Raw genomic sequence first — 17,180 nt, forward strand, 5'->3', positions numbered from 1 at the left:
AAAAAAAAAAAAAAAAAAAAAAAAAAAAAAAAAAAAAAAAATTGGGAAAATGATAAAAATATATAGGTCCAAAACACATCCCTCGCGATTCTCTATCGATTGGTATAGTCCAATTTTGATCGATTTTTACACTCGGTACACTTTCGTGACTTAGGGGAAAAAAAAAAAAAAAAAAAAAAAAAAAAAAAAAACCCTCCCCCGTCAACGGTTTCCGAGTTACGGACCCAAAATGGCTAGGGGCGCTTTGCACCCCTATAACTGAGGAACGGAGATAGATATCGACGCGAGACCAACGCCAGAATCCGTTTCGCGCGATCAACTTTCGACTTCCGTAAAAAAAAATTTGCACCCTTTTGGACCAAGTATACAGGGCCCGAAGGGTGGATCCTAGGGGGGTGGAGTACGGGACCGAAATTGTAGCCCTTCGCGAGACCGATCGATGTCCCTCGGGAGACAACCCTCCCCCGTCAACGGTTTCCGAGTTACGGACCCAAAATGGCTAGGGGCGCTTTGCACCCCTATAACTGAGGAACGGAGATAGATATCGACGCGAGACCAACGCCAGAATCCGTTTCGCGCGATCAACTTTCGACTTCCGTAAAAAAAAATTTGCACCCTTTTGGACCAAGTATACAGGGCCCGAAGGGTGGATCCTAGGGGGGTGGAGTACGGGACCGAAATTGTAGCCCTTCGCGAGACCGATCGATGTCCCTCGGGAGACAACCCTCCCCCGTCAACGGTTTCCGAGTTACGGACCCAAAATGGCTAGGGGCGCTTTGCACCCCTATAACTGAGGAACGGAGATAGATATCGACGCGAGACCAACGCCAGAATCCGTTTCGCGCGATCAACTTTCGACTTCCGTAAAAAAAAATTTGCACCCTTTTGGACCAAGTATACAGGGCCCGAAGGGTGGATCCTAGGGGGGTGGAGTACGGGACCGAAATTGTAGCCCTTCGCGAGACCGATCGATGTCCCTCGGGTGCCAATCTCGCCGCGTCAACGGTTTTCGAGTTACGGACCAAAAATAGGAAGGGGCGCTTTGCACCCCTATAACTGAGGAACGGAGATAGATATCGACGCGAGACCAACGCCAGAATCCGTTTCGCGCGATCAACTTTCGATTTCCGTAAAGAAAAATTTGCACCCCTTTGGACCAAGTATACAGGGCCCGAAGGGTGGATCCTAGGGGGGTGGAGTACGGGACCGAAATTGTAGCCCTTCGCGAGACCGATCGATGTCCCTCGGGAGACAACCCTCCCCCGTCAACGGTTTCCGAGTTACGGACCCAAAATGGCAAGGGGCGCTTTGCACCCCTATAACTGAGGAACGGAGATAGATATCGACGCGAAACAAACGCCAGAATCCGTTTCGCGTGACCAATTTTCGATTTCCGTAATAAAAAAAAATTGCAAAAAAGCTGGAACACCGTAACCCTTACATTATAGCGATGATTATTCTTTGGTTCGTAATTTAGCTTAGCCCAGGTTTTTATTTGCCTTACATTATACGTACGTAGGTTGATGGAATATATATATAAACGAACGAGGCTTGTTGAATAGAAAGATAGTTTTACACTCATTATTGTACCAATAATGTACTATTGGTAAATATAGCGAATAGGGAACCCGGCCCGAATGACCTTGATCTTGACCTACCAGCGTGGCGGGGAGCGGGAGGTGGACCGAAGGCCCCCTTTAACCCCCCCGTGTGTGTGTGTGTGAGCGCGCGCGCGCGCGCGTGCTTCCTGTCCGTGCATGTACTTTGGTATATTCCAAACTTTTTTGTTAATAATTTTTTAATAAGCAACGAGCGACGATTAAATTAGAAAAAAAAAGAAAGAAAAAGGTTACTCACAATTATGTCTTTGACAACATATGTCAAGGTCAAGGTCATTGGGGCTGGGTCTCCTATTCGCTATATTTACCCTTATTTTTTATTTTTGAACATCCTATATTTGTAAAAACTTGTGTTTATTTCAGTTTATATGTGTAGTATACGTAGGACTATTTCTGTAAACTAACTTAAATATCAAGTTATTTTTTTTCTCTGTCAGACTGTATAAATCTTGATTTTTACAAATTTTTGTTTGTTAATAATTTTCTAATAAGCAACGAGCGACGATTAAATTAGAAGAAAAAGTTACTCAGAATTATGTCCTTGATAACATATGTCAAGATCAAGGTCATTGGGGCTGGGTCTTCTATTCGCTATATTTACCGTACTATTAATGATAGACGTATCTATACACGCTCCAAACTGCACGTTTATTTCTACAATTGTTTGTTCGTTTAATAGTAAACACGATGAGTGAACAGATGAACCACTGGACCTGTTTCTCTCTTAGACCAAGTATGTAACTCGTAAACCAGCCGTTCCAAGGGAAAAGTGCATAGCACTTTTTTATAGAACTCGGTAATCCCTACAAGAATGCCCCTATGATCAAGTTGCTAAACCCAACGGTTTACAAGAAATGGTTCTCTATCTGTCTTCGTCCAAGTATGTAACTCGTAAACCAGCGGTCCTAGGCGAAAAGTGTATAGAATTTTTTTTTTGTTATAGAACTCGGTAATCCCTACAAGAATGCTCATATGATTTGACTGTCTAAACCCAACGGTTTACGAGAAAAGGTCTTCTGTCTTCGTCCATGTAACTTGTAAACCAGCGGTTCTAGGGGAAAAGTGCAGTAGCGTCTCAAAGTCTGAGGATACTTTGCGCATGCGCACTACAATTATAATATAAACTTATTTTGCACGTAACAAAAAAAAAATTTCAATTCACAAACGTAACATTGGTATATTTTTAAATCACAAACGATTTCCTGTCGATTACAGTTATCAGTTATCATAAAATCTGTTTATTACTAAAAAGATGTACTATATTTCATACGATATTGTACTATATTTTAATTTATAGATTATGGTTCCGTTAACGTTTATATTGCAACCAATAACAAAGCTCTGCTTTTCCGAAAAAGCAGTGCTCTCATTGGATATCGCTCATCGCTCATCGCGTCCAGTGTGCGAGGGCCATTAGTGGGAACGAACTCTTAAGGCCCTCACACACAGATCGGAGTAGCTGCAAATGCATAGCATAAGACCGTCTGAACCAATGAGCATCGAAATAAAATCGCCATATTGATTTACATAGCATGCTTATTGATCCAGATGGTCTTATGCTATGCATAAGCAGCTATGTCAATTTGTGTGTAAGGGCCTCTAGAATTCAATACGTTTAAGCCAGTATTCATAGTTTGTTCTTATATTTAAGATCATTTCAAGTATGATCTTAAGATGCTATGTCGCCATTTCATTGGTTGAATAAGATCTTAAGACGACCCAAGACTACGCTTAAGTGCCGGTCTACAATATATGACTTAAGCCCTAAGCCTTAAGAAATTGACCAATCACAATCAAGTATGAGGAGAATACTCGACTGTGATTAGTCAATTTCTTAAGGCTTAGGGCTTAAATCACCTATTGTAGACCGGCACTTAGTCTATTTTCTTAAGGCTTAGGGCTTAAACCACCTATTGTAGATCGGCACTAAAGCCCGTATCAGACTACGCATTGAAATTGAAGATTGAAGATTAAAGATTGGAATTTGACTAATGAGAACAAAACGGACTAAAATTTTTTTATTCTGGTTGGTCAAATTTCAATCTTGAATCTTTAATTTCAATCTTAATCTAATAATGCGTAATCTAATACGAGCTTAAGGTCGTAAGCAAATCAACCAATTACAGTTTGAACATTCTTACTACGTTTCAGAATGCTTGATTGTGATTGGTCAATTTGCTTACGGTCTTACGGTTACGACTAAAACTTTTTAACGTGCAATGGTTTAAAAGACTTTAATTCATAGTAGAATATAGTAATTAATTGATCAGGGTTGGATTAATTCGTTCATTCAAAATCGCTATTAGTATAGCTGTCAATCAGTATGTCCGATAAATAGCGTTTTCGAATGTAGCAAGTTTAATCGGTCTCAGAGCGATTAATGACGTCATTGCATCGTCTCTGCCAATAAAAGTCGTGAATTCATAGTACAATATAGTGATTAATTATACCGGATTGGGTGAACTTGTTCATTCGAAAATGTTAAAATATACAGGGTGTCTGACAAGTAAGTGACCAAACGGAAAGTGGAGGTAGATTGGGTCAAACTGAAAAGAAGTCCTGTACCATATGGCAGTGCAATAAAGTATGACGAGGAAAAGACAGTAATGGATGGAGAACTAAGGAAGAGAGGTATATGGTGGGATATCGACGTTATTGAGACTATCAGGGACAAAGATTGGTTAACATTCGAGTGCATCTTTAACTTTATTAAAAAATAAAGAGAATAATATAAGCAATTTTATACATAAGAAGAGGATCATAAGAACTAGAGACCCTGTGTCATATAATCTAAAGGCAAAGTTGAAGACACACCAAATTCTCTTCACCCAAAGAAAAAAACAAAAAAAAACTGAGTATTTTAAGGCCGGTATTCATAGTCCGTTCTTATATCCAAGATTGTCTTAAGCCCGAATCACACTAGCGGCTCGCGGCTGCGATTGCGATTGCGTTTGTGATTGTGATTTGCTACGCTCCCGTCATACTTGCAATTGGTGCTTTCTGATTGGCTGAGGCAATCGCAATCGCAGCCGCAAGCCGCTAATGTGATTCGGGCTTTAAGTGTGGTCTTGTGTCGTCTTAAGATTTTATTCAACCAATGAAATGGCCGCATAACATCTTAAGATCGTATCTTAAAACGATCTGCAATATAAGAACGGACTATGAATACCGCCCTAAAGGTGCCTTTACATGGCAGCGTCAAGCGTCGAGCGTCTGCGTAGAAAATTGCGCAGAACTGCCATGTAAAGGCACCTTAAGAACTCTTTTTGATAACTTATTGCTCACTGGGTAATTCCAATGTAATTACATAATTACATAATTAATAATTACATTGTAATATGTAATTATGTAATAACTATATTATATATAATTCCTTATAAATAATTTATAAATAATTTTGTACATAATCATCCCAGGTAGCAAAAGTAGTCTTTTTGACTTAATTTGACGTCAAAATGACTACTTTTGCTATTTGGGACAATGCTTTGTACATTAATGTAAGCAAGTATAAAGAATATTTATTTTTGTCATTCGACAACCAACTGGCGTATAGACAAATTCTTTATTGAAGCCTAATCAACCATATAGAAAAAGAAGAAGTTGTCATTCGACACTTGAACAGATAGACATTTAAAAGTGATGCATATACACTCATGCGTACGTTTTACGTCTTAATTTTCGAGACATGACTACGAGAAATATTACGGGATCATTCTCTAATGCACTATTAGGGATGAGTCTCTTATTTTGTATAATTATTTAATTTTTATGATTAAGTATATCGTGAGAGAGAGAGAGAGAGAGAGAGAGAGAGAGAGGCCACGATTTTCTTTTGAAACAAATATTTCGCGCGCTTTATTCGGTATCGATGATAAATAGGTACCGACGATCAGCATTCGTCGGTTTCCGCCATTATTCGTCATAGGGAGTGTCCGGCGATGTAGCGTCGCGTTTGTAATCAAACGCTTTTATATATTTGACATTTTTTATTTTATTCCTTAAGCTTGATTCGCGCTTTATTGTATCCAGTATGAGATCCAGTATGTTTAAATAAATATCTTAATCAGAACTCTCACAGTGAATATCTTAAACGAATTATTATATATGTAAAACGAATGAACAAAGTGGCACAGGCACAGGTTAACAAGGTAGTCATCTAGGGGGAGTGTCTAAGAGCTGAATTTTATCAGTTCTATTTTTGTCATAATCGCATTTTTGTTAAACAATATTCTCAATCAGTATCAGTGGTATAATACTGTAAATTATAATTTGATACTTCTAAAATGTTTATTGCATAATACGTTACAAGGTGTCCAGAATGATGTCTTATTTATTGAGTAGCGTGGCATTCTCGCTAATTCTTTTATTACCTGCGTTTGCACAAAATATTTTGTACGGAGAACCAACTTATGAGTGCCCTCAACATTGGATGCAATTTCAAGAATCATGCTATCGTTTTATCAAGAGTCCGCTGAGACCGCGAGAGGATGCACGAAGGAATTGTCAAGCATTTCAAAGTGATCTACTTACTATTAATACAATAGAGGAGCATGGATTTGTACTCTATCAATTGCTATGGCAGGATCCGCAACATCGTAGATGGTATACTGGAGTAAAACTACAGAGTGGCTTATGGATAAATGAGGCTGATAGTACAACCTTAATAAATATGGATAATGCCTTTCTACCTGAACCCAATGACAATATAATAGGAAGAGATTATTTGGCATACTCCTATTCTAATAACCTTCAGCGTTGGGGATTAGAAAAGGTCACTGGCAGAGAAGCGCTCTTATATATTTGCGAAGCACCCATTGCTACTCTTCATAACTTGGTAGATGATGATCGTACTTATCAATATGGCATTGATATTGATAACCCTCTTCAAATACCTAGAGGACCATATTTTATAAAACAACCTATAAGCAAAGTATTTGACGTATCAAAGAGAAGGATAAGTAATGATGTTTCCCTGAGTTGTCTAGCAGGTGGCTACCCTACTCCAACCTATGAATGGTTTAAAGAAGATTATGAAAATGATCGGCTTATTGCAACAAAAATAGATCCTCTTTCAAATAGCAGATATACTGTGAGCGGCGGAACATTGATCATTTATGAGCCTGAACAAGTAAAGATTTTTCTAGTTTTTTTCAAACACGTAATAAATATGTAGATTATTTCTTGTTTTAATGTTATTTGTATTTATGTTGTACTGATTATATTGTATTATTAATTATATGTTATTTATTTACAGACAGAAGATCGTGGCTCGTATCATTGCAAGGCTACTAATAAATTTGGTACAATTATATCTGAGAGTGTTGAATTGTCATTTGGATATATCCTAGAATTTAATTTAAAACGTTCTGAGGAACGTGGAGATAATCACTGGGGTAAAGCAGTTTATTGTGATCCACCGCAACATTTTCCGGGTGTAAAGTATTACTGGGCGCGCGATTATTTTCCCAATTTTGTCGAAGAGGATAAACGCGTATTTGTTTCGCATGATGGAGCGCTTTACTTCTCTACACTGGAAACGATCGACCGAGGAAACTATTCGTGCAATGTTCAAAGTGTCGCATCTGATACTGGACGTAACGGGCCATTCTTTCCGTTAAGAGTGAATATGCACTGTAATTATTCTGAATTATTTTTTAAAAATATCTGTGTAACAATAGAATAGTAAACTTCATCACTTTCTAAATTTTTCAGCCTCATTCCAGCAGCTGAAGTTTCCCAATAATTTCCCAAAGGCGTTTCCAGAAGCACCAATAGCTGGAGAGGAAGTTAGATTGGAATGTATTGCATTTGGATAGTAAGTTTATATATATATATATATATATATATATTTTTTATATATATAAAGATGTATGAACATTTTTGTAATTATAATTAATAATTTATTTGCATTTAGTCCCGTTCCCTCATACAATTGGACAAGAAGGGGTTCTGTCTTGCCGCGCGGTGCGTACGCGACGAGTTATAATCGGGTGTTGATAATACCTCGTGTTCGTGTGGAGGATCAAGGCGAATATGTTTGCCGGGTGTACAACGACAGACTGTCAATCGAGAATTCCGTACGATTGACCATACAAGCAGCGCCTAATTTTACTATCCCGTTGGTGGACAAACACATGGATAACAGGGCAGATCTAACCTGGACCTGTGAAGCATTTGGCATACCAGATGTTACTTATAGTTGGTTCAGAAACGGAGAACTTTTGGACATGTATACTCTGCCGCCTGAAGATAGGAATCGTTACACTATACAAGATAATGTACTAAATATAAAGCATCTGGATTCTGAAAAGGATCATGCTATGTATCAGTGTCGTGCGAGAAATCAGCTGAAGACAACATATTCATCGGCGCAACTTAGAGTCCTATGTGAATATTTACAGTTCTTTCAATTATATCATGATAATGAGAGCCACATAAGAAGTAATGTTTCTTCAACATTTCAGCGTTGAAACCTTCTTTTAAGAAGCGGCCTATGGAATCCGAAACATATGCGGCGGAAGGTGGTAATGTCACAATTGTATGTAAACCCGAAGCCGCGCCTAGGCCGAAATTCGTATGGAAGAAAGATGGAAACGTGATCGGATCAGGCGGTAGGAGAAGAATTCTGGAAACCGGAAACCTCATCATTAGCCCGGTATCACGAGACGATGAAGGAACATATGTGTGCACAGCAACGAATCAGTACGGCAGCGATGAAACTCGTGGACGATTAATTGTACTACGTAAGTTAATAATTTTATATTTTAAATATTTTTATAAATTTACAAATGACATTTTGTAAGAAAAGCACACAAGATATATATTAAGTTAAATTATCAAAGCAATTAACCGTATTAAGGATTTGTCATTTATGCATATTTTAAGTTGTTCAGCAACTGATTATTTAAAATTATTCATACAGGCGGACCACAACTTATTGAAAGATTGCCGCCACAAATAATTGTGTCCTATAATTTTAATCAGACATTGCGTTGCTTGGGCCACACAGACGAAATGTTAGATGTGGCGTATATTTGGACGCATAATGGTATACGTATTCGCGATAAAGATTTGCAAAATAATCCGCGATGGCACATTGATGGTGAATATCTAGACATTATAAATGCCACGTTCGCTGAATCCGGCGAATACGGGTGTATCTTGAAAAGCGCTGTTGGTGAAATATCGAGCAAGACCAATCTGATCGTGCACGGGCCACCGGGACCACCTGGTGGAGTGCAGGTTGTGAATATTGTCAAAACTTCAGCCACATTACGATGGACCGATGGTGCCTTGAACGGTAGACTGATAACTATGTACGCAATTAGTGCGCGTACAAATTGGAATCGCACGTGGTTTCCTCTCGTAGAAAGTAAGTTCCCCAGTTTCAATAATTATATATTTTTTTATAAGAATTATTTTAACAATAAGGATACTTATTAATTATCTTTTTAATATGCTTTTAATACTGAGAATACTTTCAAAACCAATTCATGTTTATTTTATTATTATTTGTAGATATTACAGCTATTGAGATGGATAGATACAATGGCCGAAAAGAGGCGTTCCTAGAAAACGTTCTCAGTCCTTACACTATATATGAGTTTCGTGTGCTAGCCTTCAATGAACTTGGTTATGGTCCTCCATCGTCTCCTTCACCTCAATATAGTACTCCGTCCGACAAACCCACAAAATCACCGTCGAATATTAGTGGTGGTGGAGGAAAGATTGGAGACCTTACAATCACATGGGATCCTCTTAGTCCATCCGAGCAAAATGGTCCTGGAACATATTACAAAATATTCTGGCGTCGCAAAGGACACGACACGGAGTACCAGTCGTTATCTTTAAAGGAATATGGCAATGTCGGTAGCAGCGTCTTGTCGATCCAACCGAAGTATTACTACACGGAATACGAAGTGAAAGTACAAGCGATTAACGCGATAGGCGAGGGTCCTATATCGGAAAACATGACAGTGTACAGCGCGGAGGATATGCCGCAAGTCGCACCGCAACAAGTGTTTGCCTTGAGCTATAACAGCACCAGCTTGAACGTCAGTTGGCTGCCGATTGAACAAACTCGTGAACGAGTGCGAGGCAAGCTGATTGGACATAGGATCAAATACTGGAAGGAAAGTAACCGCGAAGAAGACGCTACTTATTACTTATCGCGCACCACTCGTCCTTGGTCATTAGTAGTTGGATTGCAACCAGATACATATTATTACGTAAAGGTAAAGTGTAGAAGAATTTTTTATTTGAATTTCTATTAGAACATATACCAAAAAAAATTTACTAAAAAAGCTATCTGATTAAAGAGAATTAATTTGTTTTAAAAAATATTTCTCTAATAATTTCTCTTAAATTAATCTCTGATGATTAAAAATATTTATTTATGCTTGTATATATAATATTATTTAAAAAATAAAAGCGGAAAATATTTGAAGTTGTGGCAAATTTAAATTTAAATAAAGATCATTAATTCTATAAAGGTGATGGCCTACAACTCCGCCGGAGAAGGTCCGGAAAGCGAACGATATCTGGAGCGAACTTACCGCAAAGCGCCGCAAAATCCGCCGTCTTCGGTGAATGTGTACGGCGTGAACCCGTCGACGGTGAGAGTCGTTTGGCGTTATGTACAGCCAAGTTTCGAGGAGGAACCGCTAATCGGATACAAAATACGTGTGTGGGAAGTCGATCAAGACATGAGCACAGCGAACGATACAATAATACCAGGCGGCTCCAAGCTGGAAGCTGATATCAAGAATCTGAGCCCGGGCAAGGCGTATCACTTGAGAGTGCTCGCGTTCAGTAACGGTGGCGACGGTCGTATGTCGAGTCCCACTCATACATTCCAGATGGGCGATGCCGCAGCCTTCAGAAGCAGCGCCGGGAACAAAATTCTGGATGCCGCTCTGGGGATAACTTTCTTACTGCTATTACGGGTCTATGGCTACATATAGTGTAAAGTAACCCCTAATAATTATGTAGGTCATAATAAGATTTAACGGCTGTAAATTTTATACAGATTTCTTAAATGAACAAACTAAAAAATTTAACAAAAACTAAAATACAAATTTTAAAATGAGATTTATAATAAGATATTATAGATTTCTTTGTTCATACACACTTAGATCGCTTAAGCAATTTCACATGTCAGTAAACTAATCATTTTTTTGATAGCCTAAAAATTAATATATATTGCTATGCTACTAGTGCGCTATGTAGTGCAATGACAGTCGTTTTTGTTCTTTATGTTTAACAACGATAACTCATTGCTTAAATACTTCCACAACTTTTTTTTAAGAAGCATTACGATATTATGAGTCTACAAAGAGACTGAAATTGATTTGCATTTTTTATTCTAATTACGCAAAATAATATGTGTGTTTAGCATAATTTTTATTCTATATGATAGAAAAAAATATTCTATTTGCTTATATATATCTTTTTGGCATACATATTAATAATATTTTAAAATTCTCATAAATAATTTCTCTATTATTTCTTTATTATATAACTAATTATTATATACACATGAAGTATTTTAAGTAAATTGTGCAAAATTTTTATATATTTTGTCTATTTATATATATATATATATCTTTTTATTACTTCCTCATTCTCGTAAAGCAAATGTTAATATTAATTAATAATTTCATGTTATGTTTACATTTTATTCAAAAATTGCCAAGTTTTGTGTAACTATAAAATTATATTCTACAGCAGAGCTGCCAATTCGTGGGAAATGGGAGCCCCCACCACTTACCGCGGGACTTACTAACACAGACGTAGTCGCTATGTCATAGCGTGTACGTGTAGCTTCGTGCGTGGGGGCCCCCGAGGGCTCCCATTTCCCACGAACTGGCAGCTCTGTTCTACAGTATATTTTTGAGGTAAGCAAAATAATTTGAAGTAAATCCAACATGGTACATACTTGTACATTGAATAATGTATATTTAAAATTAATTTAGGGATATAAGAATTCTTTTTACATTTAGACTCTTATATAGATTATGAAACGAGCATTTTCCGTAAAAATTAACACATTCATTGTTCTTTACATTGTACTATATATACTAAAAATCTGTTTATTTGCCAAAAAAATGAAAAGCACACTGATGAAGAAAATGTTTCGTTATACTATGTAAACGATTTCGTTATACTGTGTATACGACTTGAGATCTAGATATACATATATGGATGTAATTATATAGGTCTAAAACAAAAAAGGAAATAAAAATCTTGGATAAATTATAATAAATTGCGCTCGTGCAAAAATATATATTCAATACTAAGTTACACATATATATTAAAATGCTATGGTTTACGAGTAATGAGTAGGAATTAATGGCAATTAACAGATAATAAGGACTACAATGTCATAATGTATAAAGCAGCGTAATTTTCCGTCCATGTATACAGAAGTAGGTAATGAACACTCTGCTAATTTTGATAATATTGCGAATATTTGTTAATCACTGAACTATTCTAATGCTCTGTAAATTATTTTAGTTTTTAATTTTTTTATGCATTATCGTAATTATCAATAAACTTTCTAAATAGAGCTTTTTTGTATAAATATTTTTTGTTTGATTTTTGTTTGATATACATAATATTAGAATAGTTCAGAGATATATTATATAATAAAAGTTTATATAAACCATAATAGTGTTCATATGAGTGTACTACAAGATATGTCTCAGAAATTATATATATTATATATATTTATATTGTGTATATAAATAATAATTTATATATATATATAACACAAATAATGAAGAAACAGAATTTTGGTACATGTGTGTACACGCGCGTGCTAAAATCGTCGCTAGAAAAATCTTTGACATCGATTGTTTAATTAGGAAAATAGATATGGCAGTAGGAAGTACATTCATTACTTTAATCGTATATATTTTTTTTATACATTATTATATCAGAAATATATACATTGTATAATAACAAAATTTTTACAATATTAACATTGTTATTCTTTGTTTTCTATAACAGCTTTATAATCTGCATGTAAGATATTTTTAGTTATTTACATCTTTTTTAAACATATTTTTCTAAAAGAAGGTGTATCTCACATTATATACACTACCGCTCAAAAGTATTTGGCCACCATCGGTTTCGTGGATAATTTTTATATAAAAGCGTTAGCTAGCACTTTACCTATATTTTCTTTATGTACACATGTATCGTCGTTAAATAAGGCATTTTGAAATAATATTTTGATTATCACTAATATAAGTTTAAGATTACGTACGAGTTTAGGTTTAGGATCGGGGCCTCTGGTGGCTCAGGGAGTAGCGCGCCTGACTCACATCCCAGAGAACTCGGGTTCGATTCCCGACTCCGACCCCTGGCCTGCGCTTTCCTATTTTTCCTTTCCTACCACCTCCCTAACACAAATTCCTTCCTTCCCCCAAGAGGAACCTACATATATACGACATTATTCTATCTTTAAAACCAGTTTATGGCCGTATAGCGAGTATTCGCTGGAGCCAATCCCAAAACCCAAGCAACCAACCAACCAAGGTTTAGGATCAGTACTTAACGTAACGTAATGCATTACGGAAAAGCTTGTGCGGTGGCCCTAAAGCGGGGAGCACACACTTTTGCATAAGCGCATAATCATAAGCATAAGGAATTTGATTGGTCAATTTATGCTTATGCTCCCCGCTTAAGGTGCCATTACATGGCAGCGTTAAGGTGCCTTTACATGGCAGCGTCGAGCGTCTGCGCAGAAAATTGCGCAGAATCTAATTTAACGCTCGACGCTTGACGCTTGACGCTGCCATGTAAAGGCACCTTAAGGGTACCGTGTAACAGAGCTCATTGTTTGTATGTACCGCTATAGACAGACATGTGTGGCCGTGTTCCGATATTCACTGCCAGTACTGAAAATCTATAGTATATGTGACGTAAACTATAGATTTTTAGTACTGGCAGTGAATATCGGAACACGGCCTGTATCTGCACGTGTCGAGGTATCGAACATGTGATCATGCACGATGGATATAAATTTGTCCAGTTTATCTGTGATTGCCGGTGATTTATCTTCTTGAAACTTTATAGTGGCGAGATAACAATATTGAGCGATACATATAACTGCGAATATACGTACAAAAAAGGTGATCGTTTAAGCATTGATCGCGAGAACGAAAGGAGTACTCTGTTTGTTTTGTTGACATTTTTAGAGGTTAATCATGCTGCGAATTCTTAGTCGCTCAATGCGCTCGGCGCATCTCCTCAAGGAGACCACGAAAGTCATCTGCGTGTCAAACGTGAGAAATTTGAATCTGTTGGAATACCAGAGCAAAGAACTCCTGCGCGATTCAGGTGTGTCAGTACAAAATTTTGCCATCGTCGACGACCTAACCAAGACGAATTCTGCTTTGGAGAAACTACGTGAGTATTTCAGTGTTCCTTGTCACCTTTGCATATATTAATACATAGAAAAGTTCTATGTTCGCAATGTACAGTTAAATTTCAAGATGAATATGGAGTGATTCGTTAAAGTGCGCCTATATGTGTCAATATGTTAACAGTTACTTGTAGTCATTATAAGTAACTGCATAATTATATAAATTATTTGAATATACATATACAGTGCTTATTTTATAATTTGCTATTTATTTATTCTTGTAGACGCGGATGAATTTGTTATTAAAGCTCAAGTCTTAGCAGGAGGTCGTGGTAAGGGTTGGTTCGATAATGGATTCAAGGGAGGTGTGCATCTCACCAAAGAGTAAGTTTGATAGCATTATAGATTTTTGTAAAAATATTTTGCGAAATATCTTTCTTTTACACACACACATGCACATAGCTCTAAAATATTTTGTTTATTAAAAAACAGATCATTATTACAATTTGCATACCATATAATGAGATATTTATTTACAAGCGCCAGTTCTATAAAAAGAAACAATATCAATTAATAACAAACAATAAAGGGCAATGTTTTTTTGTTGCGTTTTATATTTTTATATTAGAGATGTCATGTATATATTACATGATTATATTTTTTTCCATGTATATAAAATATTATAGATAATATTTTATGTTATATAATTCGTTATCGTCCTTCTTTTCCCTTCTAATAGTCGTGATGCTGTTACCAATTATGTGAAGAATATGTTAGGTCATCGCCTCATTACTAAACAGACATCAAATGATGGCATATTGGTACAGAAGATTATGATAGCCGAGTCAGTAGATATCGCACGAGAAACTTATATCTGTATTCTCATGGATCGTCAGCATAATGGCCCTGTGCTGATAGCATCTCCAGCAGGTGGGATGGATATTGAGGCAGTTGCGGAGAAACATCCTGAGCAAATAAAAACTGTTCCATTGGATATTTATCATGGAATCGATGACGAAATAGCAAAGGATGTATGCACTTTTCTGGGATTCTCCGATCCAGATATCCTTAACAAAGCCATATATGAATTGAAAAATTTGTGGAAACTGTTCGTGGATATTGACGCTCTGCAAATTGAAATCAATCCGCTGGTAGAAACAATGGATAAGCAAGTGGTAGCGGTAGATGCAAAAATCGCATTCGATGATAATGCTCAGTTCAGACAGCAGAATCTGTTTGCTTTAGAGGATGTTAGTGAAAAAGATCCCAGAGAGGTGGATGCGTTGCGATATAATTTGAATTATATCGGAATGGATGGCAACATAGGATGCTTAGGTAAAATACATTTTATTATAATCATCATTGCAAATAAATTAAATGTACAAACAAATAAGGAGTAAAAAGTTATGAAATATCAATGAGTATTTCAATATATTTGAATAATATCTGATATAAGTATATAAGTATATGGGGATAAATCTTTATATGTATAGTAAATGGAGCTGGTCTAGCCATGGCTACAATGGATATTATTAAATTAAATGGAGGATTGCCAGCTAATTTTTTAGATGTCGGCGGTAATGTGAAGGAAGACCAGGTCTTTCAAGCGTTTAGAATCCTCAGCGAAGGTAGAGTACAAAATATAGAATGGTTTAAATATGAATATAAAACATAAATTCCTTTTTTTTCTTTAGATCCAAAAGTCAAAGCTATTCTCGTTAACGTTTTCGGAGGTATCGTGAATTGCATAACGATAGCAAGAGGAATTATCGCAGCATCACGAAACTTAGGACTTCAAATACCGCTTATTGTAAGGCTAGAAGGTAAGATGTGTGTATACCGATATTCTTTTTTTTATTTCTTATTTATTATTCATAGATTTTATAATTTTATTATATATTTTATTTTGCTTGTATTATTGCAATATAATTTACGAATAAATTTCAAGTATTTTTGTAGCGATTTATTTTTTATTAGGCACTAATGTGACAGAAGCTAAAAAGGTTTTGGCCGAATCTGGATTGTCCATTCTCACAGCGAATAATTTAGATGAAGCAGCGAGAAAAGCGGTAATCTCTGTAAATACATAATTGTATTAATACAATGATACATCGTCGGTTTATACCTATTTAAGACTGGAAATCTGTGGTTTTAATACAAGAGAACAATAATGTTAGGAATAGCTTGAAGTAATAAGTATATAATTTTTTCATACTAGAATATCATGTTTTGGGATATTTTTATAACTTAAATGTAAATATATATCTGAATACTGCCTACTAATGTTTATCTCTCTCTCTCTCTCTCTCTCTCTCTCTCTCTCTCTCTCTCTTTCTCTCTCTCTCATTGCTTTTTTATATTTTATTATTCAAGTACCAAGTACCTGTAGTCTTTGATTTGATTATTGCTCACATTTGATATACTTCAATCTTATTCATCTCATCTTAATTAACATCTTTAAAATTCTAAACACACAGATCTGTCTTTATTAACAAGGTACGATTATTATTAGAATTTTGGAATAGTTTTCTCAATTCTTTATTAAAACTAAATCAAAATATATCATTACTTTATGGTATGTTAGCGTATTTTAAATTATTGATGTTTGAAAATATTTAATAATCATATATCTTCATATACAAAATTAATATTCCAAAATGATTTGCATCTAGGTATAGAACTTTATATTAGTGAAATTTAGTTCTTGTTATTATTTTCTCACACTTATTTCAACTCATTTTAATTAGAATATTTGTTTGATTATTTGTTTATTTATCTAGTTTATGTTATATGATGAATGATGTACTATGTAGAATTAGAATTTTGTTTGTTGATAAGCAGGCAAAATAGATGATTAACGTTTGATTATAGTTTACGTTGTTTAATTATGATTTGTTACACGATTTGTTTCTGTTGGCCATTTTCTAATAAACACAAATTATTTTGCATAGTTGAAATTGGTGGTAATGCGAAATTAATTAGCATGTACATACATTTTTATTTTTATTGTGTACATACATTTATTCTTGTTAGACTTAAATTGATTTATATTGAAAAATAAATGTATTCTTATTTAATCTCTTTAGTTTATCTAGGAATTTTTAGTTTATTTTTATATATTTTTTCTAATATTTTGTTATATAAGAATCTTTTGATAGTTTTAATTTCATTATATTGTATATATGTGTGTA

At 35.6% G+C, this 17,180-nt stretch overlaps 1 protein-coding gene across 1 annotated transcript; it reads left to right on the top strand.

Moving 5' to 3' along the window:
- Nucleotides 1-5,546: 5,546 nt before the first annotated feature.
- LOC115244701 (contactin-like) lies at nt 5,547-16,946 on the top strand. The gene is made up of 14 exons (XM_029822589.1): nt 5,547-6,747; nt 6,874-7,252; nt 7,332-7,434; nt 7,534-8,006; nt 8,084-8,362; nt 8,542-8,991; nt 9,138-9,853; nt 10,112-10,554; nt 13,825-14,033; nt 14,274-14,373; nt 14,729-15,324; nt 15,483-15,617; nt 15,684-15,812; nt 15,967-16,946. The coding sequence occupies exons 1-14, from the start codon at nt 5,938-5,940 to the stop codon at nt 16,077-16,079; spliced, it is 4,935 nt and encodes a 1,644-aa protein (XP_029678449.1). The 5' UTR covers nt 5,547-5,937; the 3' UTR covers nt 16,080-16,946.
- The last annotated feature ends 234 nt before the right edge of the window (nt 16,947-17,180 follow it).

The sequence above is a fragment of the Formica exsecta genome, unplaced genomic scaffold (assembly GCF_003651465.1).
Source record: "Formica exsecta isolate Colony F162 unplaced genomic scaffold, ASM365146v1 scaffold83, whole genome shotgun sequence".
Classification (NCBI taxonomy): domain Eukaryota; kingdom Metazoa; phylum Arthropoda; class Insecta; order Hymenoptera; family Formicidae; genus Formica; species Formica exsecta.